This window comes from Mustela lutreola, chromosome 11 (genome assembly GCF_030435805.1).
Source record: "Mustela lutreola isolate mMusLut2 chromosome 11, mMusLut2.pri, whole genome shotgun sequence".
NCBI lineage: Eukaryota > Metazoa > Chordata > Mammalia > Carnivora > Mustelidae > Mustela > Mustela lutreola.
The window spans coordinates 65,533,619-65,555,240 of record NC_081300.1 but is presented as its reverse complement, the minus strand read 5'-3'; the positions used below and the strand labels follow the sequence as shown (position 1 = coordinate 65,555,240).

Sequence of the window (21,622 nt, the reverse complement as noted above, 5' to 3'; positions counted from 1 at the left end):
CTGTGCTGGCTTGCCTCCCACACCTGGGTGCTGCCCTGCACCCCATAGCCCCTGCTACCCCAACTCAGCCCACCCTGCCCATGCCTCCCCTCCCCTCCCGCACTGCTACCTCACCCACCAGGAGCCAGGCTTCTGTCCACCCTGTGGGCTCCCAGCTCGGGGCCTCTGCCTTGCTCTGCTCCTTGCCTATCTGCTTACACCAGCACTAGCCAGCCTTCTCCTTGTGAATGTCCTGCCTTGAGAGAGAGCAGGAATGACCCAGGTCCCACGAGAGGTGCTAAGGGGGATTACCCAGTTACCCTGGCATGGGACCCCACCATAAACCAAGGAGGAGCCAAGCCCCATTGATGCTGTGGCACATGTGGGTACAGCCCCTGCAGCTATAGGAGAGAGTGAGGGAGGTGGGGGAAGGCCATCACAGTTGGATCGTTGTATTGAATCCTAACCACCACCAGACCCAGAGACTGAGGCTCTGAGAGGGTGAGGTTGGCCGGGTCCAGTGGGCAGGGAGGGGCGGCAGGGCCCCAGGCTCACTCCCTCACTCCGAAAACACTAAGGTTAAAGTCCTCGTATGGCTCTGGGCACGCTCTCCTCAAGCACTAGGCTCCGGGCACACTGGCTCACAGGAGGGGTGCGGGGCATGGCTCTCAGGCACATTTGTTTCGCTGTGGGTTTGGGCGCAACTCAGCAGAGGTCCGAAGAAGGGAGGGGGTTTGATTCACTGTTCTCTGGGCTGCTTCCCAATGAGGTCCGAGGTCTCCCTTTACCACCCAGCCTGTGGTGGGAGGAGGCTCACCCTCTTCTCTGTGTTGGCAGGTGAAGGGCGGATGCCCAAGGCAGGGGGGCCGCAGGGAGCACCCGCGGCACTGGTGGCTGGCCTTGCAGCCACGCTTAGCAGCCCCGCCGCAGCAACCAGCAGCCCGACGGCAGCAACCTAGGCAAACGCTAGAGTACAGCTTCCTACCACCAGGAGGACAGGGAATGACTGTGGCCCGTCGGGTCCCACGGTGGCCTGGGCAGGTGGAGTGGCCCTAGAGGGAGGGCCCGGCCACCTCCTTCCCCCAGGCGATCACCATGCCAGCTGGAGAAGAGGTGCTGGGGCAGGGGCTGCAGTGTGGCATGGCCTTGCCCCCCCACCCACGCTGAGCACCTCGAGGGCAGCAGGGCTCTGTCTGCCGGGCACACCTGGCTCGCATCTCAGCGTTCCCTGCTTGGTGGCGACAGGGAGAGGCACCCCGTCCCGTGCTCTGCATCTGGGCCCGCCGCTGCCGGACCATGGGATGTCGGCAAAGCTCAGAGGAGAAAGAGGCAGCACGGCGGTCCCGGAGAATTGACCGCCATCTGCGCTCAGAGAGCCAGAGGCAGCGCCGTGAGATCAAGCTGCTCCTGCTGGGCACCAGCAACTCTGGCAAGAGCACCATCGTGAAGCAGATGAAGATCATCCACAGCGGGGGCTTCAATCTGGAAGCCTGCAAGGAGTACAAGCCCCTCATCATCTACAACGCCATCGACTCGCTGACGCGCATCATCCGTGCCCTGGCCGCCCTCAAGATCGACTTCCACAACCCGGATCGTGCCTACGACGCCGTCCAGCTCTTCGCGCTCACGGGCCCCGCCGAGAGCAAGGGCGAGATCACCCCGGAGCTGCTGGGCGTCATGCGGAGGCTGTGGGCCGACCCTGGGGCGCAGGCCTGCTTTGGCCGTTCCAGCGAGTACCACCTGGAAGACAACGCCGCCTACTACCTGAACGACCTGGAGCGCATCGCCGCGCCCGACTACATCCCCACAGTTGAGGACATTCTGCGCTCCCGGGACATGACCACGGGCATCGTGGAGAACAAGTTCACCTTCAAGGAGCTCACCTTCAAGATGGTAGATGTGGGCGGGCAGAGGTCGGAGCGCAAAAAATGGATCCACTGTTTCGAGGGCGTCACAGCCATCATCTTCTGTGTGGAGCTTAGTGGCTATGACCTGAAGCTCTACGAGGACAACCAGACGGTGAGTGTGCCAGGCTTTTCCTCTACTTGTTGCTGCCACTGCTGGCTCCTTGGAAGTGGGTGGGCTTGAGAGTATGGGCCAGCACGGCCGGAGAGGCTGCAGTCAGAGGGGGAGCCATGGTGGTGAGGAACTGTCCAGGGAGCATGGTGTGGGGCGTGGTGGCCATCATGGGCACTCAAGGACCTTGGGGTAGCGCCTGCTGTCAGCTCTCTCAGTGGCTACCCTAGCATGGACAGGTCCCACTCTGACCTCGGGGCCCCGGCAGGCCCTCAGCGCTCTGAATGCCCTCTGAGTATCAATCACCATACCCTCAGGCTCTACCAGGTAGGGGTGCCCTCACCCAGCTGCTGACAAGGGGCTCAGAGACCCCAAGGTACCCAGGTGGCCTGACATCAGTGCCACAAGAAGCCCATACCTCATGCCTAAAATACTCAGGGCATGGAGGCCGCCCTCTGCTGAGTGGGGCCTGCTCCTTAGCTGCAAGGGCAAGTTGCTTAGAGCCCAGAGGAGGGGCCCTTGGACACCTGAGTGTCAAGGAAGGCTCACTGAGGAGGAGAAAGGGGAAGCTGGGCCCTGTGAGGAGCTTTGTTTCCCATGAGGTTGGGGGGGGGCAGTCAGGTGCAAGGTGCATTGGGGGAGTAACCTTGGAGGCTGGGAGGGAGGTTGACAGCTCTGCCACACAGGAGTGGGAACAGGGCCCAGGCCAGGCATTCAGGTGTCGGTCCATGTAGCAGTTCATTAAATGCACAGAACTTCTACCAATCCCAGGCACTGTGCTGGGTCCTGGGAACTGCAACCACAACCCCACAAGCCCAAATGGATCCTGGGAGTCTGGTGGTGACAGGGTTCAGAACTGTTTCTGAGGTTTATTCCCCAGGGGTTGGGTGGGTGTGGGGAGTCTCTCAGGCCCTCAGCCCTAGCTAAGGACTACTATGTGGAGGAGGAGGTCAAAGGCAGGTGGTAGGTGGATGCCCCAGAGAGTGGGGGCAGTGCAAGGAAGGGCCAAGGGGCAACGAGGGTTGGTGCTGAGCCAGTGGGGGCTCAAGGGGGAGCTGCTAGGCAGGGAAGGAAGCTAATCCGCTGGCAAGGAGGGGGTGGCCACACGATGCAAGCTCAGCCCTCAACCAGAAGGTCCAGGTCACAAGGCACCATAGTGTCCTTGGGTGCCCAGGAGTGGTGGTAGGGGCTGAGCAGCTGGATAGCATGGGGGAGGCCTGAGCTGCCCCACCCAGGCTGCCCTGTGGAGGAAGCTTTGTGCCAGGCAGGAACACTGAGCAGAGACCTGGAATCTGCCCTTAAGAGGCCTTTGATCCTGGGGGTGAGGGGCATGGGGGCAAACAGGAGTCTGCAAGTAGCTGTAAGTGGTGTAGGACTGTGGGTGCCAGCAGCTTGGAGAGGCGGTGGGCTAGCAGGGGTTGGGATGATGATGGTCATGGTGGGGGACCCACCATGCTGGGAAATGGGGGGCAGGGTTAGCCTCCAGGGTTCAAGGGACCAGGCGATGGCAAGGAAGAGGCTTGGTCCTTCACTCAGTCTTTTCTAAGGCAGGTGGTGGCTTTATTCTTTGGGTTTATCCAGGAGTCTTACTTGAGCCTGCAGCCCCAAGAAAGCCTGTGGGTAGCTGCAGGCTTTGGCCACTGTGCTGGGTGTCTGAGCGCTTTTCTGGACAGAGAGAGGGTCTTTGGCTTTTGTCAGGTTTCCAAGGAAGTCCAGCCTCTTGGAGGAGGGGAAATAAACAGCTTCAAGTAGTCATGGAGATAGGAAGCAGGGCTCCCCTCATCTGCCCTGTGTGCATCCAGGGGTCTCTCCAGAGCTGTGCCAGGCAGCGACAGGGTAAGGGGTCTGGGCTGAGGACACTGCATCCATGGGGCAGGGCAAGCCTGCAGCTCCCTGTGGTCAGGGCGGCCTTGCCCCTAGCACTATGCAGTTTCTAGGGCTTCTAGCTCCTCTTATTCTTCTGCCTATACTCAATTCAGTGCCATGTGTGGTTCTGGGCATAGGAAGCATCCCAGACGATGGGCAAAGTCGGGCTCTTCAATGAGGCATTGCTCTGGGCAGACGGCTTGGGGCTGACCTGGCCAGGATGCAAGACCAGGGTCAGGTGCCCAGGTGAGGCCCTAGAACAGTGCCAAGGCAGGTCTGCCAGCCACACGGTGCTCCCATGGTCAGCTCTCTGGGCTTCTGCCTATTTCTGCTGTGTCCTGAGGCTGGTGACAGCCAGTGCTCTGGTGCCTTCCCGGGGCCTAGATCTCAGGGCTGCTTCATTTGTCATCTTCAGCACAAGCATGGCAGGTTCTTTCAGCACTGGGCCAGGCTCCCACACTGTCTGTTGGCAGGCTCTTTTGGCCAAGCCTGTGCCCACAGGTGTGGCAGGACGTGGGAGGCGGGATGCCTGGGCCCTAAGCTGGTCCCGTGTCTCATGGAGGGATTTGGCTATCATCTCTGCTCTCTGAGCCTGTCAACTAGGAAGCGGCCCAAGTGTCCTGCAAGATGGGCCCAAAGCCAGGCCTTCTCCTGCGTGAGGCCTGACCGGCTCTGCCTGGCCCATCCCCTACCTCCTCACTGTCTCTCTCCTCTCTGCTCTGGCCTTCGTGGGCTTGTTTCACTCACATGCTCTACTGTCTCCAGCCTTAAGGGTGTGACCACCCTGCCTCTGCCTGTCTCAGTCCTTCAGGTCTCATGTCAAGAGTCACCTCTTTGAACGGCCTTCCCTGACGCAGCACCAGCACACCCCTCCATTGCAGCCTAACATTACGTATGGGTCCCCACTCATGTGCTGGTGAATGGCCGCACAGCTGGGCTGGGTGGACAGACGGCTGGACAGGCAGCCCCATGCAGGCCCTCACATCTCTAGCCTACTCCCAGCCCTGTGCCTGGGAGGCACATGGCTAGCAGCCCTGGGCAGGGATGGCAACCCCTGGCCTGGCTGGGGACGTGGTTTCTGGAAGACCTATATTTGCCCCCTGTAGGGCAGCCAGTCTCTGGAGCTGTTCAGAGAATTTTCTAAAGGGAGGGGCTAGCAGCCAGGCCTGTACCCCACCGCTGCCACCACCCTGGTCTCCGCAGGCCTGGGGAGGTACTTATTCCCCAGAAAAGGATATTCTTCATGAGAAACTCAAGTGAGGCTGGAAATTCACTGGATTCCAAATAGTTGTGACCTTTCATGCTCTACCAGCAGTATCTCAGGATGGAAAACAAACAGGCTGCCGAGGAAAGACAATAGCCCCTGTGGTTCCTCCAGCCGGCTGGCCGCCACGGTGGGCTGGCCGCCCAGGGGAGAGCCGGGCCAGGCGGAGACCAGAGCCTGCCTCTGCCGGCGCCTGCAGGCAGCTCCTATCACCACCGCCGACCCGCCCCTCTGTGTCCCTGCCCTCCTCCTGCCAGCCAAAGCGAATGCAGCCATCGGTAACAGGACGGGGCTGCCCCTCATGCCTTCTTTGCAAGGGCCCGCAAGTGTCCCTGGGCCCCAGCAAAGGCAAGGTAGCCAAGAACCAGCCGTGCTGTTTTTTGCAGAAGCTAAGGGAACCTGGGGGCCTGGTGCTACGCTCTGGACGTGGCTCCTCAGAGGTCTTCTCTCCTTCTCCGCTCTTGAGTCCTCATCTTCTCTCTGACAGCGGGCTGGCAGAGCCCCCGCCCCCATACCTGGCAAACTAGCCACAGCCACCACCACCACCTTCCCCCATCCCCCACCCGCTGGCATCTGCGTCAGCACGTTGTCAGGGGTAACGTCAGGATCTCTAGGCTCCTGGGCATGGAGGGCTGTGGAGGGCTGCAGTAAACACAGGACAGCACCTGGGCAGGGGAGGCAGATTCTGGGTTGTCCATGGACCACGGCAACGAGCAGATGCAAGGAGACATGCCCAGCCTTCATAATGATTCCCCACCCTGATCCTGGAAGGATTTAATGGGTCCTGGGCCTGCCTGGGGCCCCATCGCCGCATACAGCCCTGGCAGGCACCTAGGGGCTCCAGAGTCTGTGGTGGGCCCCTACTGTCCCTCATGGGGCCCCCTCAGAGAGCACGGGAGGCTAGAGCACAAACCAGGGGTCACCTGACTGATCCTGTGGGGCGGTGGCAGCTGTGCCTGTTGTCCTGGTCACGGGTTGGGGGACAGGTGGGGGTGCCCAGGCTTAGGACAGTCATGGTCCCACCCTTAGCCATACCTGCTTCCTGGGGCCAAGCCAGGGCTCCCTGCCTCTGGCCTGCCTTTTGTGGCAACGCCATTTCTTGGCAGTTCTGCCTGCCTTCTGGGCCTGTCCCATGGCCTCTTCCAGGAGTAAAGAGAGATAGGGCTTTAAACTCAGAGACTCGGCCATTGCCCCACTCAGGCACAGAGGCATACTGGCTAGCCACCCATCCCACTGTGACAGCCCCAAGAGGCTGTGTGCCCCAGGCCCTGCCCCCGCCCCTTTAGTACCCCACCAGGTGGGGCCCCAGCACCCTGCTGCGAACCCCTGGAAGGCACAGGAGGGTGGGCACCTGCCCCCCAACCTCTACCCCTGCAGATCTGCTAGTGGACTCTGCAGCTGCTTAAAGGGAGAAGATTCTTCAGAAAAGACAGATGAAAAGGTCCACGTATAAAGTATCAAAGTGTTCTCACGTGAAAACCCACAGGGAGCTCACTAGTTGCCCATTTTCTGGTGGAGCTGTTGGTGTTCCCGGCCCTGTAAGGGGCCTGTTGTGCACCTGCTATGTAGCTGCTCTGCAGATGCAAGGCCTGGACTAGAGGCCAGACACTGAGGTGAACCCAACTTTCCCGACGGCACAAGGAGCTAGGTTTTGGGGGGAGGGGGCAAACACGCTGCACGGTTGTGGTGTCATTTCTACAAACCTTATGCTGTCCTGGGACACCTGCCCCCTCCTTCAGAACCTGGCAGTTCCCAGGGGTGTCCCCTGCTTTGCTTTCATGCAGGATCAACTGTGGCCACAGCAAGGCCCTGGGGGAGGCACAGTGTCCCCACTGCTTATCCACAGATACCTGACTGACATGTGTTGAGGAGGGTCCCTGGGATTATGGGTAGGACACAAGGACAGGTCCCTTAGGGCGTCAAGTTCTGCAGCTGGCAGGTGCTACATAACCAGACTCCAGACTGTGATTGTAACCTCTGCTCAGCCCTGGGCAGTGGCCCCTCCTTATCCTGGGACTCTCAGCTCCCAAGGGAGCTGACCTCAGTACTACAGGTCCCAGGCCCCCCACCCCATGAGGCCAGGCCCAAAGCTCCATCATCCTCCTAGTCTCTATGGCATGTGCTGTGGGCACAGGGCTAGCACACAGTGGTGCTTAGCAGACTGGACTGGGCGGGAAGCATGCAGGCGGGGGAAGAGCCAGAGGTCAGGGCCATCTTCTGGGTGTGCACCTGCTGGGACACTCAGCCCTTCTGGGAAGCCCCTGAAAGGGCCGGGCCCTAAGTGGGGGTCATGTGCAGTGTGCCTCAGAGGAGGGGGCTGCTCAAGGCTGTCCTACAAACTGTTCCTGCACCCTAGCACTGCTTTGTCATTCAGCACTAAAGGGAGCTTGGTGGTGGCATGGCGTCATGAAATGACATGTTGAAGGTGATTGCAGGAAGACAGGCTTTTATCTATGGTTAGCAGAGCTGGTGATCACAGAGCTGGGCCAAAGGAGGTGATTAGAATGGGCAACAACCAGATGTAGGTGATACCCCAGCTTAGTTTTGTCCTTTAGTATCCTAACCAGTCAGCTTTGCAAATGGGGAAAATGGGGCCTAGAGATCATGTCTTGTGTGTCCCAGGCGTGAATCTGGCTCTCAGAGGATGGGGAGCTGGCACTGCTCCCTCAGGGATTCTCCCACATCCTGTAGGTACAGGGGTGCTCCAGGGAGAGCCTTATGGGGTGGACTGCCTTCCTCTCCTTGGGCTCAGAGGACTTGAGTCAGGGTTGGCACTGCCCCCCCACACCCCATCAGTGGCAGGACCGCAGGCAGTCCAAGCAGAGTACACCCCCACTCTGCCTCCTGCTTCTGACCCAGTCGAGGACATAGATCCAGGAATTGTGCCATGGGGACTTGGGTCTGTGCCGGGAAGGCATGCCATCGACCCACATAGAGGCTGCCAGCTTTCCCCCCACATACCCTCCACCACAGCACAGGTCTCCCTGAGTCTCTCCTTCTGATCTCATGGTGTGCCAGGGCCACACCCAGTTTGTTGCAACCTCTGCAAATCACAGATGATCCTGGGGTATCAAGAACCTCCTGGACCAGACCCAGGAGGCAGGCCCTGGCTGGCAGAAGGGCCAGGTTTCCTTAGAATGGACAGTCCCAGGCACAGATCTGAGCTGCTCTGCTGAGGCAAAGGCATTAAGAGGGTCAGGCCATGATGGTGCAGGTACAGCAGGCACGGGGCTCGGCTGGCCACACACTCTCCCCAGCAGCATCCCCTTTACAGCATAGACCAACTCTTTCTCTCTGTGGTTGGCTGCAAGGGGGACGGGCACACATGTAGTCACAAATGGGTTGCTGTCAGCTCAGAGGTGCTGTCGGTACTTGTGAACAGTCCCCGCCCCCCAACTCCATGTGGGTTCCTCAGGCCCTACACCCGTCCAAGGTCCTTTGCCTTGTGGCCCAGCCCTTCTCCTAGCACTAACAGGGCAAAGGCCACCTGGTTCTCACCTCAACGGTCCCTGGCGGTGAGCCCATTGCCCTGACTCAGTGAGTGGCCAGTGGCAATGGGTACTCGCTCCCCCAGGGCCCTGGGCTTGGTGTGAGTTCCCATGGGGTGTCGGCTCCAGCCTGCGACAAGCAAGGGCAGAGTGGAGACAGGGCAGAGAAGGCAGTGGCCATCAGCCATCACTCCCCCACAGCACAGCCTGATGCCTAGATGTGACCCCTAGCACTTGCAAGTTCAGTTCCTCTGGCTGAGACCTTCTTCCCTCTTTTCCCAGGGAGACGTGAGGCCACTGAGGCCATTGTCAATAGCAGTTTCCTCTATTCCGCCTTCCCTGTTGCACTGGAAGCTTCCAAGGGCTCCCATTTCCTGTCTACCTCTATGCTTAACTCCTTGCCCTGAGTAAGTCCTCCATCAGATATCTGCCAAACAGAAGGATGAGGCCATGCCCTGGGCTCAGGCCCACCTGCTGCTCAGTGTGACCAGCCCCGCCATTCCCACTCCACACTGCAGAGGGGAGCTTCAGGATCCTAATACTGCCTTTCCGTTTAGCCCTACCTCCTCATCCTTGTGGACCCAGCTCTGCCTGGAGCATCTCAGCCACCCTTCCCTGGTAGTCACCCCCTGCTGTATCACTAGAGTTCCCTTCCCCCACCGCCCCCCCAGGCACAGGCTGTCACTAAGCACAGCTGGGACATTGTTCCCATCGCTCGCCTCTTCCCCCACAACAGACTTTGCCACGCGCTTTGGCAGAATCTGCATGGGGATGTCCACAGTGTTCCTCGGATCTCTGAGCCTGGTGGCTCTCCCCAAACAGGAAGTCAGCCGGCTCGGGCTCCAGTGTGGGACTCCCTCAGAGACAAGCTGGGGTCTGCCTCTTGCCCTAGCACTGACAAGCCTGGGGGGAGGGGAGCAGGCAGGTGCTCTCTGCACTGTGCTGGCAGAGCCGGCCCCCCACCTGCCTACGGGGTTGCCGAAAGCCAGGTTAGCAGCGGCAGAGCCTCCCTGTCTGCACACCAGCCGGCAGCCGGCTGGAGGGCTGGAGCTGGCCGGTACCAGCTCCCAAGTGCCAGGTTTTCGAGTTTTAGAAACTCTGTGAGCTGGTTGCCATCGTGTTCGTGGCTTAAACTCATCCAGGAGAGAGTATTCACATGACAGAAATTGGCAAATGCTACAAATCAGCCCCTCAGGCTGTTAAACATTCAGCACCCTACTGCAGCTAGTGACCCCAAACCCTAGCCAGGAGGGCCTGTGCCGGGGCAGGCTCACTGAGAGGTGAATTACAGCATTCGCTGTTTGCATCTTTCTGGAGAGCTGGGCAGTGTCCCTCTTTCTCAGACTCAGCAGTTCCCTGCTCTGGCCCTGTGACAGTAGGTGTGATTTTCTGTTCACATTCATCCCATCAGAGAACAGTGATTGGCCAAAGTGGCTCCACGCTCATCCTGGGTCCCCCCTCCCACTCTCCCCAAGCAGATTTACGAGAAGCCTTTCTACACAGGGAAGCAGACTCAGAGCTGGGTAGTTTTGCTTTCTCTCTGTCAGTACGTTAGCAGACTAACATGAGACCATCTGCTCAAGCTCAGGCCTGTCCTGTGTTCTTCTCCACCTGAGAGGACAGGCCCTTAGAGTATTCATTCAGGAAGCATTTCTCACACATCTCCTGTGTGCAGCAAGCTCACCATCTAGGCACAGAAATGATTATGTCTCCTCCTCCCGTACGGTCAGATGAGATTGGCCTCAACATAGCCCCAAAGGGCTGGGGTGGCTCTGCCAGCCCCCACTGGCCCCGTGCTCTCTGTGGTGCACCCCTGTGAAGCAGCTGTCTGGGAAGGCCTGCTCTGCCCCGGAGACCAACTTGCAGGAGAGAAGCGGGGGGCCAGGCATCAGGGACCTGAGTGGATTAGGATGTAAGTGGGAGTAATGATCTGTGCTCATTTTGGACCTTGCAGAATCCAGCCTGGCTCTGGGCGCTGGAGCAGCCAGCAAAGGCAGGACCAAGGGGCTCTCGGGGGGCGGGGTGTGGAGAGCTAGGGCCCCAGCTACCCTGCCGAAGGGGCAAGATTCCAGGAGCTGCGTCCTATCCTTGGCAGGCTACGGTGGACATTGGTGCCCGCATACCTGGGGACAGCAGAACTGGGGTTTGCTGAGGCAGTTGTGTCTCCTGCCATCTGTGCACCTCCCCCTCTGCCACCTGATCTGCTCTAGAGGGTGCCCCTTGCACTGACGCAGAACATCTCCATTCTGTGCTCACTGGGAGCTGCACAGTGGAACTTGCCAGCCTCCATCCCACCCGGCCACCCAGCCAGTGGGGTAATTAATTTCCCCTGCACTTTAGTTCTTTATGCACGCATCGAAACAGGCCTGGGTTTTAAGATACAGGTTATTATTGTTTTAAGGGATTTCTATAATCCGAGAACTGAAAAACAGCTTGTCCACTTACCAAGAACAGAGTGCAGGGAGGAGACTAAGAGCAGTGGGGGACCAAGCTGACTCGGACCCTCATTAACTAGCATAGATGGGACGTTGGAGGTCTGCCATCCAGGGGAGTCCCACAGCTGCCCTGAATAACACCAGAAATGGGTCTGTGCTAACCAGCTCCAGGTGGCACTCCTCTTTGCCCATCTATAGGGTGCCCGAGGCCCCACCGGCTCTGACGTCTAGTGTTTCCGGGAAGATTAGAGTAACCATCAACTGGGGGGAGGGGCAGGCTATGGGCATCCGAGGGGGACACTGAGGACAGAGCAGCGCGAAATGTACCCCTACTCCCTGTGCATGGCTCCTGACTGGACCTATGTCCTCAGGCCCTGAAATCAAGCTCTGGCTGACCTGGGAGCCAAGGCTACTGCTTCCCCTAATCCTGCCTTCCTCACCCACAGCTGGCATCTCCCTGGCTCATGCACTTTCTCTAATTTCGTTAATAAAATCACAGTCAGCCCAAGGCCCTGGGCTGCCCAAGGCAACCTTTAGTCTTGGATGGCTTCCCACCCCTGGGCCAGCAGGAAAGGCACTAAGGGGAGACTTCTACGCCAAGACTCTTTATTCAGTATCCATCGGGCTCCCCGGCACACCCCCTGTGGCTCCTCTTTCAGCCTTGACTGCCCAAGGACAGGACCCCAGGCAACGAGAGGAAGCAGTACCTGGCCACATGGGACCCCTGGTCCTGTGCAGCTTCTGCATGAACGATCAGATCCAGTCTTGGCTTCCTCATCTGTAAAGTGGGGCAGTCCCTCAGCTCAAGGACAAGACATGGTTTTGATGATCTCTGTCTTTACCTGTGCCTGTGCTTAGTGCCCACAGGGCCTGGAACTGTGGGGCTAATGCTCTGATGGAAGAGAATACAGGTGTTGGGAGTTTAGACCCAGGGTGGATCAGCAGGACAGGGAACCTCTCCCAGACCCTATGGCCTCCCCTGTGACCCTGCCTGGTGTGGGTGACAGGGAAGGTGGTACGGGAGTCAGCACAAGCCTAAGAGGAATGTGGTACCCTCCTGCCATTTCATTTCCTCTCATAGGAGATAGCCATGAGCTTCCCCTGGACTAGCATGTGGGCTGAGCCTGCACACAGCTAAGGTCCCCCAAGGCCAAGGTCAGCCTACCACAGAGCAGGCTGGGGCCATGGCTGGCCTGAGCTAAGACTGATTCCCCAGGGTGATCTGTTCCCCAGGGAGCCTACTGATAGCCATACTGCCTACTGTACCCCCCACCCCAGTCCCACACATGACTCGCAGGGCCAGGCTGTAAGTGCCCCGCAGGCTATGATGTGACATCATGGAGCACAGGCAGTGCTGGACAGGGCTCTCACGGTCTGCTCTGACACTCAGACACTCTGGCTTTTTGTAGCCCGGCTGACCAGGGGACCTGGCATGGGGCTCTCAGAGCAAAGGCACTGTGGCACTGCCAGGCCTGGGCCAGGACATATTCCTCCCAGGAGGCATTCCAGTCCCCCAGCTACAGTGGTGTGGGGAGGGCAGGAGGTCTCTTCTGGCCAGCAAGGAACCTGTGGAGGTTGGAGGCCTGGTGATCCTCGGGGCTGTCCCACTGTGTGAGTCCAGCCTGTAGGCAGTGAGGCCATGACTGATCAGCTGGCCTCTGGCACACCCTCCCCGCAAATCTCGTTCCTGCTCCCACCTACACTCTGTCTGCAGGCATAGCTGCTGAGGCTCTGTAGTCCCACAACCCAGACTGTCCTGCCCACTTATGGCCTAGCCTGGACATCACCCTGAACCACCCCCATGCTCTCCCCCAACACTGCCTATGTGGGACAATGTGCTGGCACAGCCGTAGTGAAGCAGGTGGGGACAGGAAGAGGTGGTCAAGGCGTTTGGGGGCCCATGCAGGAGGCAGTGACTCCTGAGCCACACATCCTGAAGCCCAAGGCTTTCTCCCAAGTGAAGACAAGGGCTTGAGGCCAGAAATGGGGCCCTTCCCACTTTGTCTCACCTCCCAGCCTTGCCTGTGAACAGGCTGAGAGGCTGGGACAGAGCTGGCCAGAGAGAGCACCAGGAAAGCACTGTCTGCTGCTGAGAGCCTAGCAAGGTATGGGGTGTGTCTATGACAGTACCAGCATCCTGGGCAGGATAAAGCCAATAGCCACCGCCTTGGGCAAATGCAGTGATAGGCCCTGGGCCAGCAACAGCCACTCCCAGGCTGGAGGTCCCTGTCATGGCAGTGCCTGGGATCCGTGGAGCGTCCCACGGCCTGCAGAATTCCCTAAATCATATCCCTATTGTATGGCTGCACCAATATGCACATGGCAGTTCTTCCTTGGGAGAGGTTCTACCACTGATCAGATTCTCACTGGAGATGACACCCCAGAAGATTGCACTAGCCTCCTTCGCCCCCTGCAGATGGAAAAGCAAGGGTCAGGGCACTAACGGCCCATAGACAAAGGTTCGTCATTAAGCTAGCTCTGCCCTCCCTGTCCCCAGCTTCCCATGTCCCTGCAAGAACTGGCTGCCACCGCTTTCAGCAGCCTTTGCTCCTGGAGGTGTTGCCCAGGACTATGCCCAGGAGTACAGAAGCATGTTCCTTGCTGAACAGGATCAGGCTAGTGGGTTCTTGTGGGGGTGGGGGTCCCTGGAGCTGAAAATATGGAGAGTTTTTTGCACCACCATTTCCTCCCTTGGTGACAGTGATGGTCTGCAAGCCCCAGGCCAGGCCTGTAATCTGTGTTGCCAGCTTCCAGTCTGCACGCACCTGTGTCCTGCTGTTTGCTAATTTCCCGTCCCGTCAGTGACTGACAGCAGGGGAACTTGGATCAAGCTGGCAAGTTTTAACATAAAAACAAATAAGAAACAGTTCTCATTTCAGCTGAAGCAGAAACGGATTGGGACTTTGAGAGAAGCATTCCTCCCTGAGGCGGTGGACTGTGTGGGTGGTGGTTAAGGTGAGGGCAGGTGGGGCCACAGCCTAGACTCCATCCAACACTGCCAGTGGCCTGTTGGGTGGCCCAGGGGCACCTGCCCTCTCTGGGCCTGAACATGAATTGGGGGAGCAGAATATGGGAGCTCCAGGGCTCCCAGAGCTTTCAGAGCAGATGCTTCCATGTTGTCCTGAGAATTTGCTGCCCCAAATACCTAAGCTACCTTCTCAAGTGACAGGATGCTCCCCACCCACGTGGCACTAACCCCAGGGCTCTGTCTCCTGTGTGGATGCTTGTGGGAGTGGGATAGTCCTTTCCATCTCTAAGATCCTATACATCATTGATTCTGAGGTGCAGTGAAACCAGAAAGCAAAACCAAGCGAGGTGTGTATTTGTGGTGCTGGTGTCCTGGTTGGCCAACTCAGACTCCTGGGGGGACAGCTTAGTCAGCTGGGACCCCAGGGGTGTTATGTGGCCTGGGCTGCCCACGTCCAGGCCCCTTGTCCCTTGCACAGCTCCTGAGGAGTCCAGGCAGTCCATAGGGCTGGGGCACAGCTTCAGCTCAGAGCTCGGATGGCTGTGTGGGCCGTGGCTGGCCACAAGTGGAAGCTGAGCTGGAGTGACCACACTTATATTGAGGTGCCCTGGCTCTCAGCCCTGTGCCAAGTACCGTGGGAGAGTTGGTGGTAACCAGGCCTCAGCCCTTCCTCTCCAGAGGCTGGCATCCAGGTTGGGAAGACGAGGGAGGGCAGAGGACAGAGACTAGACCCCCAGACGCCATCATGGGGCCCTGCGTGTAAACCTCTAAGCCCCCCATCGTCACAGGGTGTGCCGCCCACTACACAGATGAGGGAACTCAGGTTCTAAGAACAAGTTCCCCAGGTGGCCCAGGTGGCCCTCCGTCACCTTCTAAGGAGGACCCTTGGCTCTACCCTGCCATGAGGGGTAGAGGGAGTCTGAGATGCTGCCACCCTTGCTATTATTTTGGGTCCCCCTAGTCACCCTCCATGTACACATGGGGAAGCCAGGGACCAGCAAACAGAATGGCCCATGGAAGGTGGGTGCCAAGCTGGTGGGAGGCATCAGAGGCAGGTGGTCCAAAGCTAAACTGGCCGAGGCAGGAAGTAGCTCTCCCCTGTCTCTGGCAGGTTCAGAGGGGTTTAGGCTATTAGGACTTGAGTTTCAGCTTTTCCAACAGCCTGTTATCTTGTTTAAACAGCCTTTGCTGTTTAAATGACAGGCCTAGCCGGTGCTGTTACTACGAACGTTGCAACTGTCACTGGATTGGGGGGCAAGGGGACAGGCAGGCAGTGACTCTGACTTCTGCACTGGTTGGAGCATACCCCCACTGCAAAGATGCCCCATCTATTGCTGGCCCGAGGCCTACAGGGCTGAGCACTTTAAAATGGGCCACGCCTGACCCTCCCATCCCCTTCCCTTCCTGCGTAGGTGTGCAGCAAGCAGGAGCCTGGGGCAGGAGGGACCTGGGAAAGAAGGAGAGAAGGTGGTGGGAAGGTCAAGGGCCCCATGAAAACCTGGGACTGTCCAAGGGCATGAGGTGTACCACCCCGAGTTGCTAATCTTTGTGTGCCACATGCTAATCTCCACTCTAGCCAGGGAGTCCTGCAGCCTCAGGGCTGTTCCTCCACAGGTGGCAGCACAGGCTGGCAGGGGGAAAGGAGAGGTAGGAGCAGGAGCCAGGCAGGCCCCCCCTTCCCCGGCCTGCAGAGTTGGGGTCTGGGGCCTCTACGCAAAACTCCCCAGGGCTGGCCATGGGGGTGGAAATGGGAAAATAAAACCTGAGACTGCATCCACTAAAACACAGGATCAGGTAGTTGCCGATTGTTTGAGAGCCGGAAGAGCTCCTGCTTATCAAATGCCTTTTCAGCCCGTTTTGCTGGAATGATCCACTGAACAACGGAGCTCAAGTGAGAAAGAACACAGGCCAGCTGTCAGTGAAAGACCAGGGCCACGCAAGGCCTGTCTTGGGGAGGGAAGCCTGGCCCTGCTATCCTTAGTGGCCCCTGCCATCAGCGTCCTGGGCTGAGGAGGAGGCTGGGAACAGGGTGAGGCCATCTGTGGGCCAGGCCCAGGGCCGTGCACCTGTGCAGGAGGGCAGGGCAGGGCCTTTGGCCTGTAGCTCCTCCCACCCCGCCTGAGCCCCACATTCACGGCTGTCACACTGATTGATCGCCAACAGCGTGCGCCATCTGGCCCTGCTGCCGTCACCCCACATTCGGCAGACCACCCTGGCCGGGTGCTGGAGAGACCAGTGCCCCTGACAGACAGGGCACTGTGCTCACGGCAGATGATGAGCAGTAACGACAAGGTCCAATGGCGCTTGAAGCTGTGTCGCAAATTAACAGACAGTTAAGGTCATGACTGGGGTGCTTCAGGTGGGGGGTGTCAGGGAGGGCATTGGAGAGTGACCCTCTCTGTGGGAACCCCAGGGAAGGAACAGCACAGCCATAGCGGAGGCCCTCAGGCAGGGAGGGGAAGGATGTGTCAGGGAGCTGGGGGAAAGCACGCTATCACTGTCTACGATAGAAGCGACTGGAAGGGGTAGGCTTGGTTGTGGTAGGGCCATGGGGAGAGCCACAGAGCAGAAAGTCCGGAGACAGTCTAGCAAGAGATGAAGGGGGAGCACTTCAGGGAGAGGTGTAGATGGATTCCAGTTGTGTCTGGAGGTACCATCAATGGGACGGGGTGCAGGCAGAGCCCACAGCCTGACATGGGGTCCTCTGCATGCCATAGCCACCTGCTCCCCCAGCCTCAGCTAGGGTGACTTCTGGTGGCAGAAGTCAGCTCATCCATCAGTGCCCAGCCTAGACATGCTCCCTGCCCTGTGCCGCCTGCCCTCCAGCTTGCACAGTGTGGTGCTTGACAGTTAGTGGCATATGTGTCCTTCCCCTAGGGGGGCTCTGTTCTCATAAGCCAGGACTGCCCCTTGCTCTTCTCTCTCTCTCTCAAAGCAAGAGTCCGCACTACACTCAGTGGGAGCTTAAGGTACAGCCAAGTGACCAACTGGGGTCCAAAGAAAAGGGACTGGAAGGGCAGCCAAAGCCGCAGGCGTGGGGAGGTGGGCCTGCATCTTGGTGCTGTGGCCAGCGGTGCTCAGTGGGGGGTGCTGAGTGTCCAGCTTCCTCACGCTGTTGCCTGTTGACCACATTTCTGTTGTGACTCACTGCATGAGAGCCGAAAATAACTGCCGTCTCCTGGCTAGCCGGACCCGGAGCTGTCGAGCAAAGTTCAAGGAGAACCAAGGCAGTCCTCCATGAGCCTGGTCAAACAGTGGGTGGGCAGCCCTGTTGGAGCAGAACAGAGTCTGAGAGCCCCGCACCCAGGCCCCTACCCTAAAGGGTTGCTTCCTGCCTCAGTAAGGGATCAGCCACTGGCCCTCCCAGACTGTCCCACACATGCCATCTGGGGAGCCCTAGAGCTGAAATAAGCCAGGGAGAAAAGGGGGGTCAGATGCTGATCTGAGTGGACACCTGACCAGGGGTCAGAGAGCAAGGGTAGCCAGGGCCTACACTGGGGAGGCCTGGGGCTGGGCCTGGGGCCACGAGAACAGAGTGTGATAGGAAAGCATGGAGTGGGAGTGTGGATGGTGCAGAGGAGAGGAAGCCCCCCATGGCTGTGACAGATGGAGGGGAGAGAGTGGCAGGAGCTGCTGTCCCTGTGCATGGACAGCGCTGTGTCCATCTTTCTCAGCCTGGCCATCCTGAGGGCTTAACCACAGCCTCAAGACCAGTGTAGCTCCACAGCCTTGAGGACCTAGGTTTGGAGGATGGGCAGCTAACCTGGGCCTGGCAGCAGTGGAAAGTGGGGGCTGTCCTGAGGGAGAATGCTGCTCGCCCCAGAGGCCCTGAATGCCCAGGAGGAACGAATGGTGAGCGACAGTGCTTCCTGGCTCCCCCACATTGCCTTGGTGTCTCTCCTTTCTGTGCTGTCCCTGCAGATTGGCTCCAGGGACAGTCAGGGGCTCATGATTCATTAGCCTCATTAATCCAGTTCTCCAGTCTGGCAAGGCAGCGTTTACATTTGCAGGAGGAAGTGGGAAATGCTAACCAGATTGGTCTGGAAATGACCCCGGTCTCCAGCTCTGTCCACAGACATGTCCCCCTTTCCTGGGGCCAAGAGCACTGGGAGAGGTACCAATAGCAGTGGGAGGGGTGGCTGTGGTTGTCTGAGACTCTCCTTGGGATGGGAGTGGTAGGTCTAGGAGCTGGGCCTAGGCAGGCCAGGCAAACCCTCTGAGCCTGTTTCTACATCTATAAAATGGGAATATTGGGAAGATCCCCTTATAGCCTCTTTTCTGAGATGAACAGAGCTGGACATCCAGGCATCATGGTAGCCTCCACACAAAGGAAGCAAGGTCCAGAGCCATCAGGGGCAAAAGTTGAGTCTAACACTGCCACAGGCTAACACTGCCAAGGGCAAGGCACTATCCAGTAGTCCCTCAGTAACACTGCCAGCATCTAACCTCCTCTTGCATGGGGAGGCCCCCTCCACCCAGGGGTGCTTCAGCCAGGAGCAGGTCACTAGGAGGACCTCCTTTCTCCACTGCCCACTACCCTGTCCCTCAGGAAGGGACAGTTGAGGGTCCCCTCAACTCCCAGACCCCCTCCCCACCCCTCCATCCCAACAAGGAGGTAGTTATGGCCAACATTTCTCAGGCCAGCCGGCCAGGGTCAGGCCTGTGTGCCCCTGTGAAGCGACGCCTGGCCCAGTTCAAGATCAGCAGCCTCCTCCTGCCATTGGTCTGTGTTGCGGTGTGAGGCTCTGAGGGTGGAGGCTTTCTCCTCAGTTGTCATGGAAACAACAGTGAGTCTGCTGAGCATCTGAGTACTCAGCTCAACAGCGGGAGGGGAGCAGCCACCCTGGGCGGCAGCTGCTGTGACAGACTCTCAGCAGCTCAGCATTTGGAAGGACCCAAGGGACTGCGGTGCTCCTCAGCCTGGCGAGCCCAGAGGGCAACTCAGAGAACTCCTTGCCTGCTGTCTCCCTGTGGGTGGCTGGGCCATAACCACATCGGCCCTCTTGTCCGCACAGGATTATGGTGATTTATGTCCAGGCATGAGTGAGCTGAGCACAGAGACCCTGCCCTCTGGGAGACACTTCCAGTGAGGGGACACATACTGTGGGGCAGAGGAAGAGAGTGAGGAAACACAGATTCCAGCAGGCGACAGCCTTGAGCTGGGGCTGCCTGGGGAGCTCCGAGCATCCTGCCCCCGTCCCTGCAGGTGCGAGTCAACATGACTCAGGCCTCCTCCACCTGCTCCCGCAGTGGGCCTCTGCCGAGGAGTGGCACTGCTGCTCCCTCTGTGGTTTTTGCTTGTCTGCAAAGCAAAACCTTCTACTGTCCCCCAAATGCGTCCCAAGCCCCTCATGTTCAGACAGATGTGTACAGTGCTTCCCTCTCCCCAACTCCAGCTCAAAGGAGAGTGGCAGGCCTGCCCTGGAGCACAGCAGTCTGTCCACAGGTTCAGGATGCCATCACAAATCTCCAGTCTCCAGCCAGGCAAGGCAAGGTGAGCTCAGCCCAGCAGCCGGGGAGACCCCAGAAAGTCTCAGGCCAGGGTGTTGTGGCACATGGGAACAGGAAGTAGGCTGACAGGAGGTGCTTCTCAGCAGAGATGAATGGCAAAGGGTGTCCTGGAGCCCAAGAAGGCTGCTTGACCACAGTTCCTGACTGTTGGCCATAGCTGCTCTGAAAGGAGAGCAGGGTATCCTAACATTGTGACAACAGCACAAGGCCTAAGCCCAGATGAGGCTCTGCTGGTCCTAGCATCCTTCTTACCCCTGAATCACACCCTGTCTCCTGCTCCTCAGAGTATCTCTCCCTCCCCCACTGCTTCCCCTAGGTAACTGCCCCCCACCCCACCCCAAGGCACAGTTCAAGGAGGCCTCCAGCCCAGTCTGGGGCTTGCACTCTGCTTCTTGCCACCACCACCCTGTCTACCTGCGGGGAGATACATTCCAGGGTTTTGTACCTCTGAGCACCCCATGAACAAGCTGGAGTCCAAAAGAGACCTGAACCCTGGAAGGATGAGGACCCTTAGTGGACTGGCTGGGGAAACAAAGGGCTTTGGGCCACCAGCAACCTGCAATCTGGGCCCAGACTGGCCTCTTGCTCCCGGAGCCTTGGGCTGGGGGCACCCCACAAACAGCCTCCACCAGCTTCCCGTGGCCACCCAGCAAGGCCACCTGAGCACCCCCAGGCCATCCTAGACTTCTCTGCAGCTTTACATGAAGAGAAATATACACATACTCCTCTCTCGCCCCCAAAGACCTGCCCCCCGCCCCCTACTTCCTTGGAGACAAAGAATAAGCTGTTTCCCTGGGTGACTGACACAATCCTTGAAGTGATTTTACTCTCAAGGCACAACCCTGTCTGTCTTCACACCGGGCAACAGCTGCAAACATGTCTAACACAGGTCCCGCCCACCCCACGCTCTTCCTGCCAGGGACTCAGGGCACAGGTCTGAGGGTGGGGCCCGCTTGCCCTCCTCCCTCTGGCGAAGTCTGGGGACACCAAAGCCCTAGTGGGGCTCAGGATGGGCCGGGGAAGTCTTGGAGGCTTCTCCCACCTACCAAGCCCAGAGTTTAGGATGCTGGGCTTCCCCTGCCTCCCCTGGTTGGGGGAGGGGCAGTTGGCATTGCAGTGAGGGTGGCTGCCAGGCTGACCACTGGGACATGCCATTCAGTGGGTCAGCACTCCCCCACCCATGAGACCACACCCGCCAGCTGACAGGCAGCTCCCAGACCTTGGTGCCCCCAAGCTTCCACCACAGAGGAAGCCCTGAAGGGCCAGAGGCTTGGCTGTTACTTCATAAAGGGTGCCAGTTTTGAGGTCCAACCCCAAATGAAACTTCCCCTTTGGCCTATCCAGCCATGGTGCTGCCAGGCAGCCCCAGTGCCCTGGTCCTGCTCTCAGTGCCCTTGGAACCTGGCACTTTGCTGCCCGGGGCCAGGCCTGGTGGCCCAGCTACGGGGTGGGTGGCCACAGGGCTGGCTCCATCCATTGTGAATGGAACTCATTCATGTGCATAGCCCAGCCTCCCAGCCCTACTTGCAGTGTGAAAAGCTGAATTCACAGTTCCCAGGAACAAACACTCCAGGCTTTTCTATAATGCACAGACTTGAGTTTCCCAGGTTATAACAAGACTGACACCTCATCCTGAAGATGAGGAAACTGAGTCCCAGGGCAGGACAGAGCCTCCCAGGCTCTGGAGCCCAGCTGAGCCAGTGCTAAAGCCCTGGCCCCCCACTGCATCCCCTCCATCCCCTCTACCAGCTTGTCCGCACTAAAGCTCCATGCCTTTGCTGATCTTTACTCTAGTGCCTTTCCCTGCCCTACCCCCCACAAGGCGCAGGAGAGATGCCCCCTCCAGGAAGTCTCCCTTTTTATCTCAGTCATACCCATGATGGCCACCACAGCCATGAGGACTGAGCTTTCCCTGAATGTCACACTTGAGTTCTCAGCCACCCTGAGAGGGGGCAATGCAGGTGGGGAAACAGGCTTGGGATAGCTAAGAGCCAGTGGCTGGCAGATCAAGGTTCTGACCCTCACTGGCCACCCTACAGCCGCCACACCACCTCATTCATTTCATCCTCCCTAGGACTGGCTCGCTGAGAACAGG

The 21,622-nt window shown here is 58.7% G+C and overlaps 2 protein-coding genes across 3 annotated transcripts in view; one reads left to right on the top strand and one right to left on the bottom strand.

Moving 5' to 3' along the window:
- The window catches only part of RSPH14 (radial spoke head 14 homolog), a 79,967-nt gene that overhangs the window by 31,167 nt on the left and 27,178 nt on the right, over window positions 1-21,622 (bottom strand). The gene's annotated exons all lie outside the window — the stretch shown is intronic.
- The window catches only part of GNAZ (G protein subunit alpha z), a 52,132-nt gene that overhangs the window by 20,785 nt on the left and 9,725 nt on the right, over window positions 1-21,622 (top strand). For both annotated transcript variants that reach the window (XM_059139235.1, XM_059139236.1), the window contains exon 2: window positions 817-1,998. In XM_059139235.1, the coding sequence (XP_058995218.1) occupies window positions 1,276-1,998 (723 nt within the window). In that variant the 5' untranslated portion in view covers window positions 817-1,275. The remainder of the gene's footprint in view (window positions 1-816; window positions 1,999-21,622) is intronic.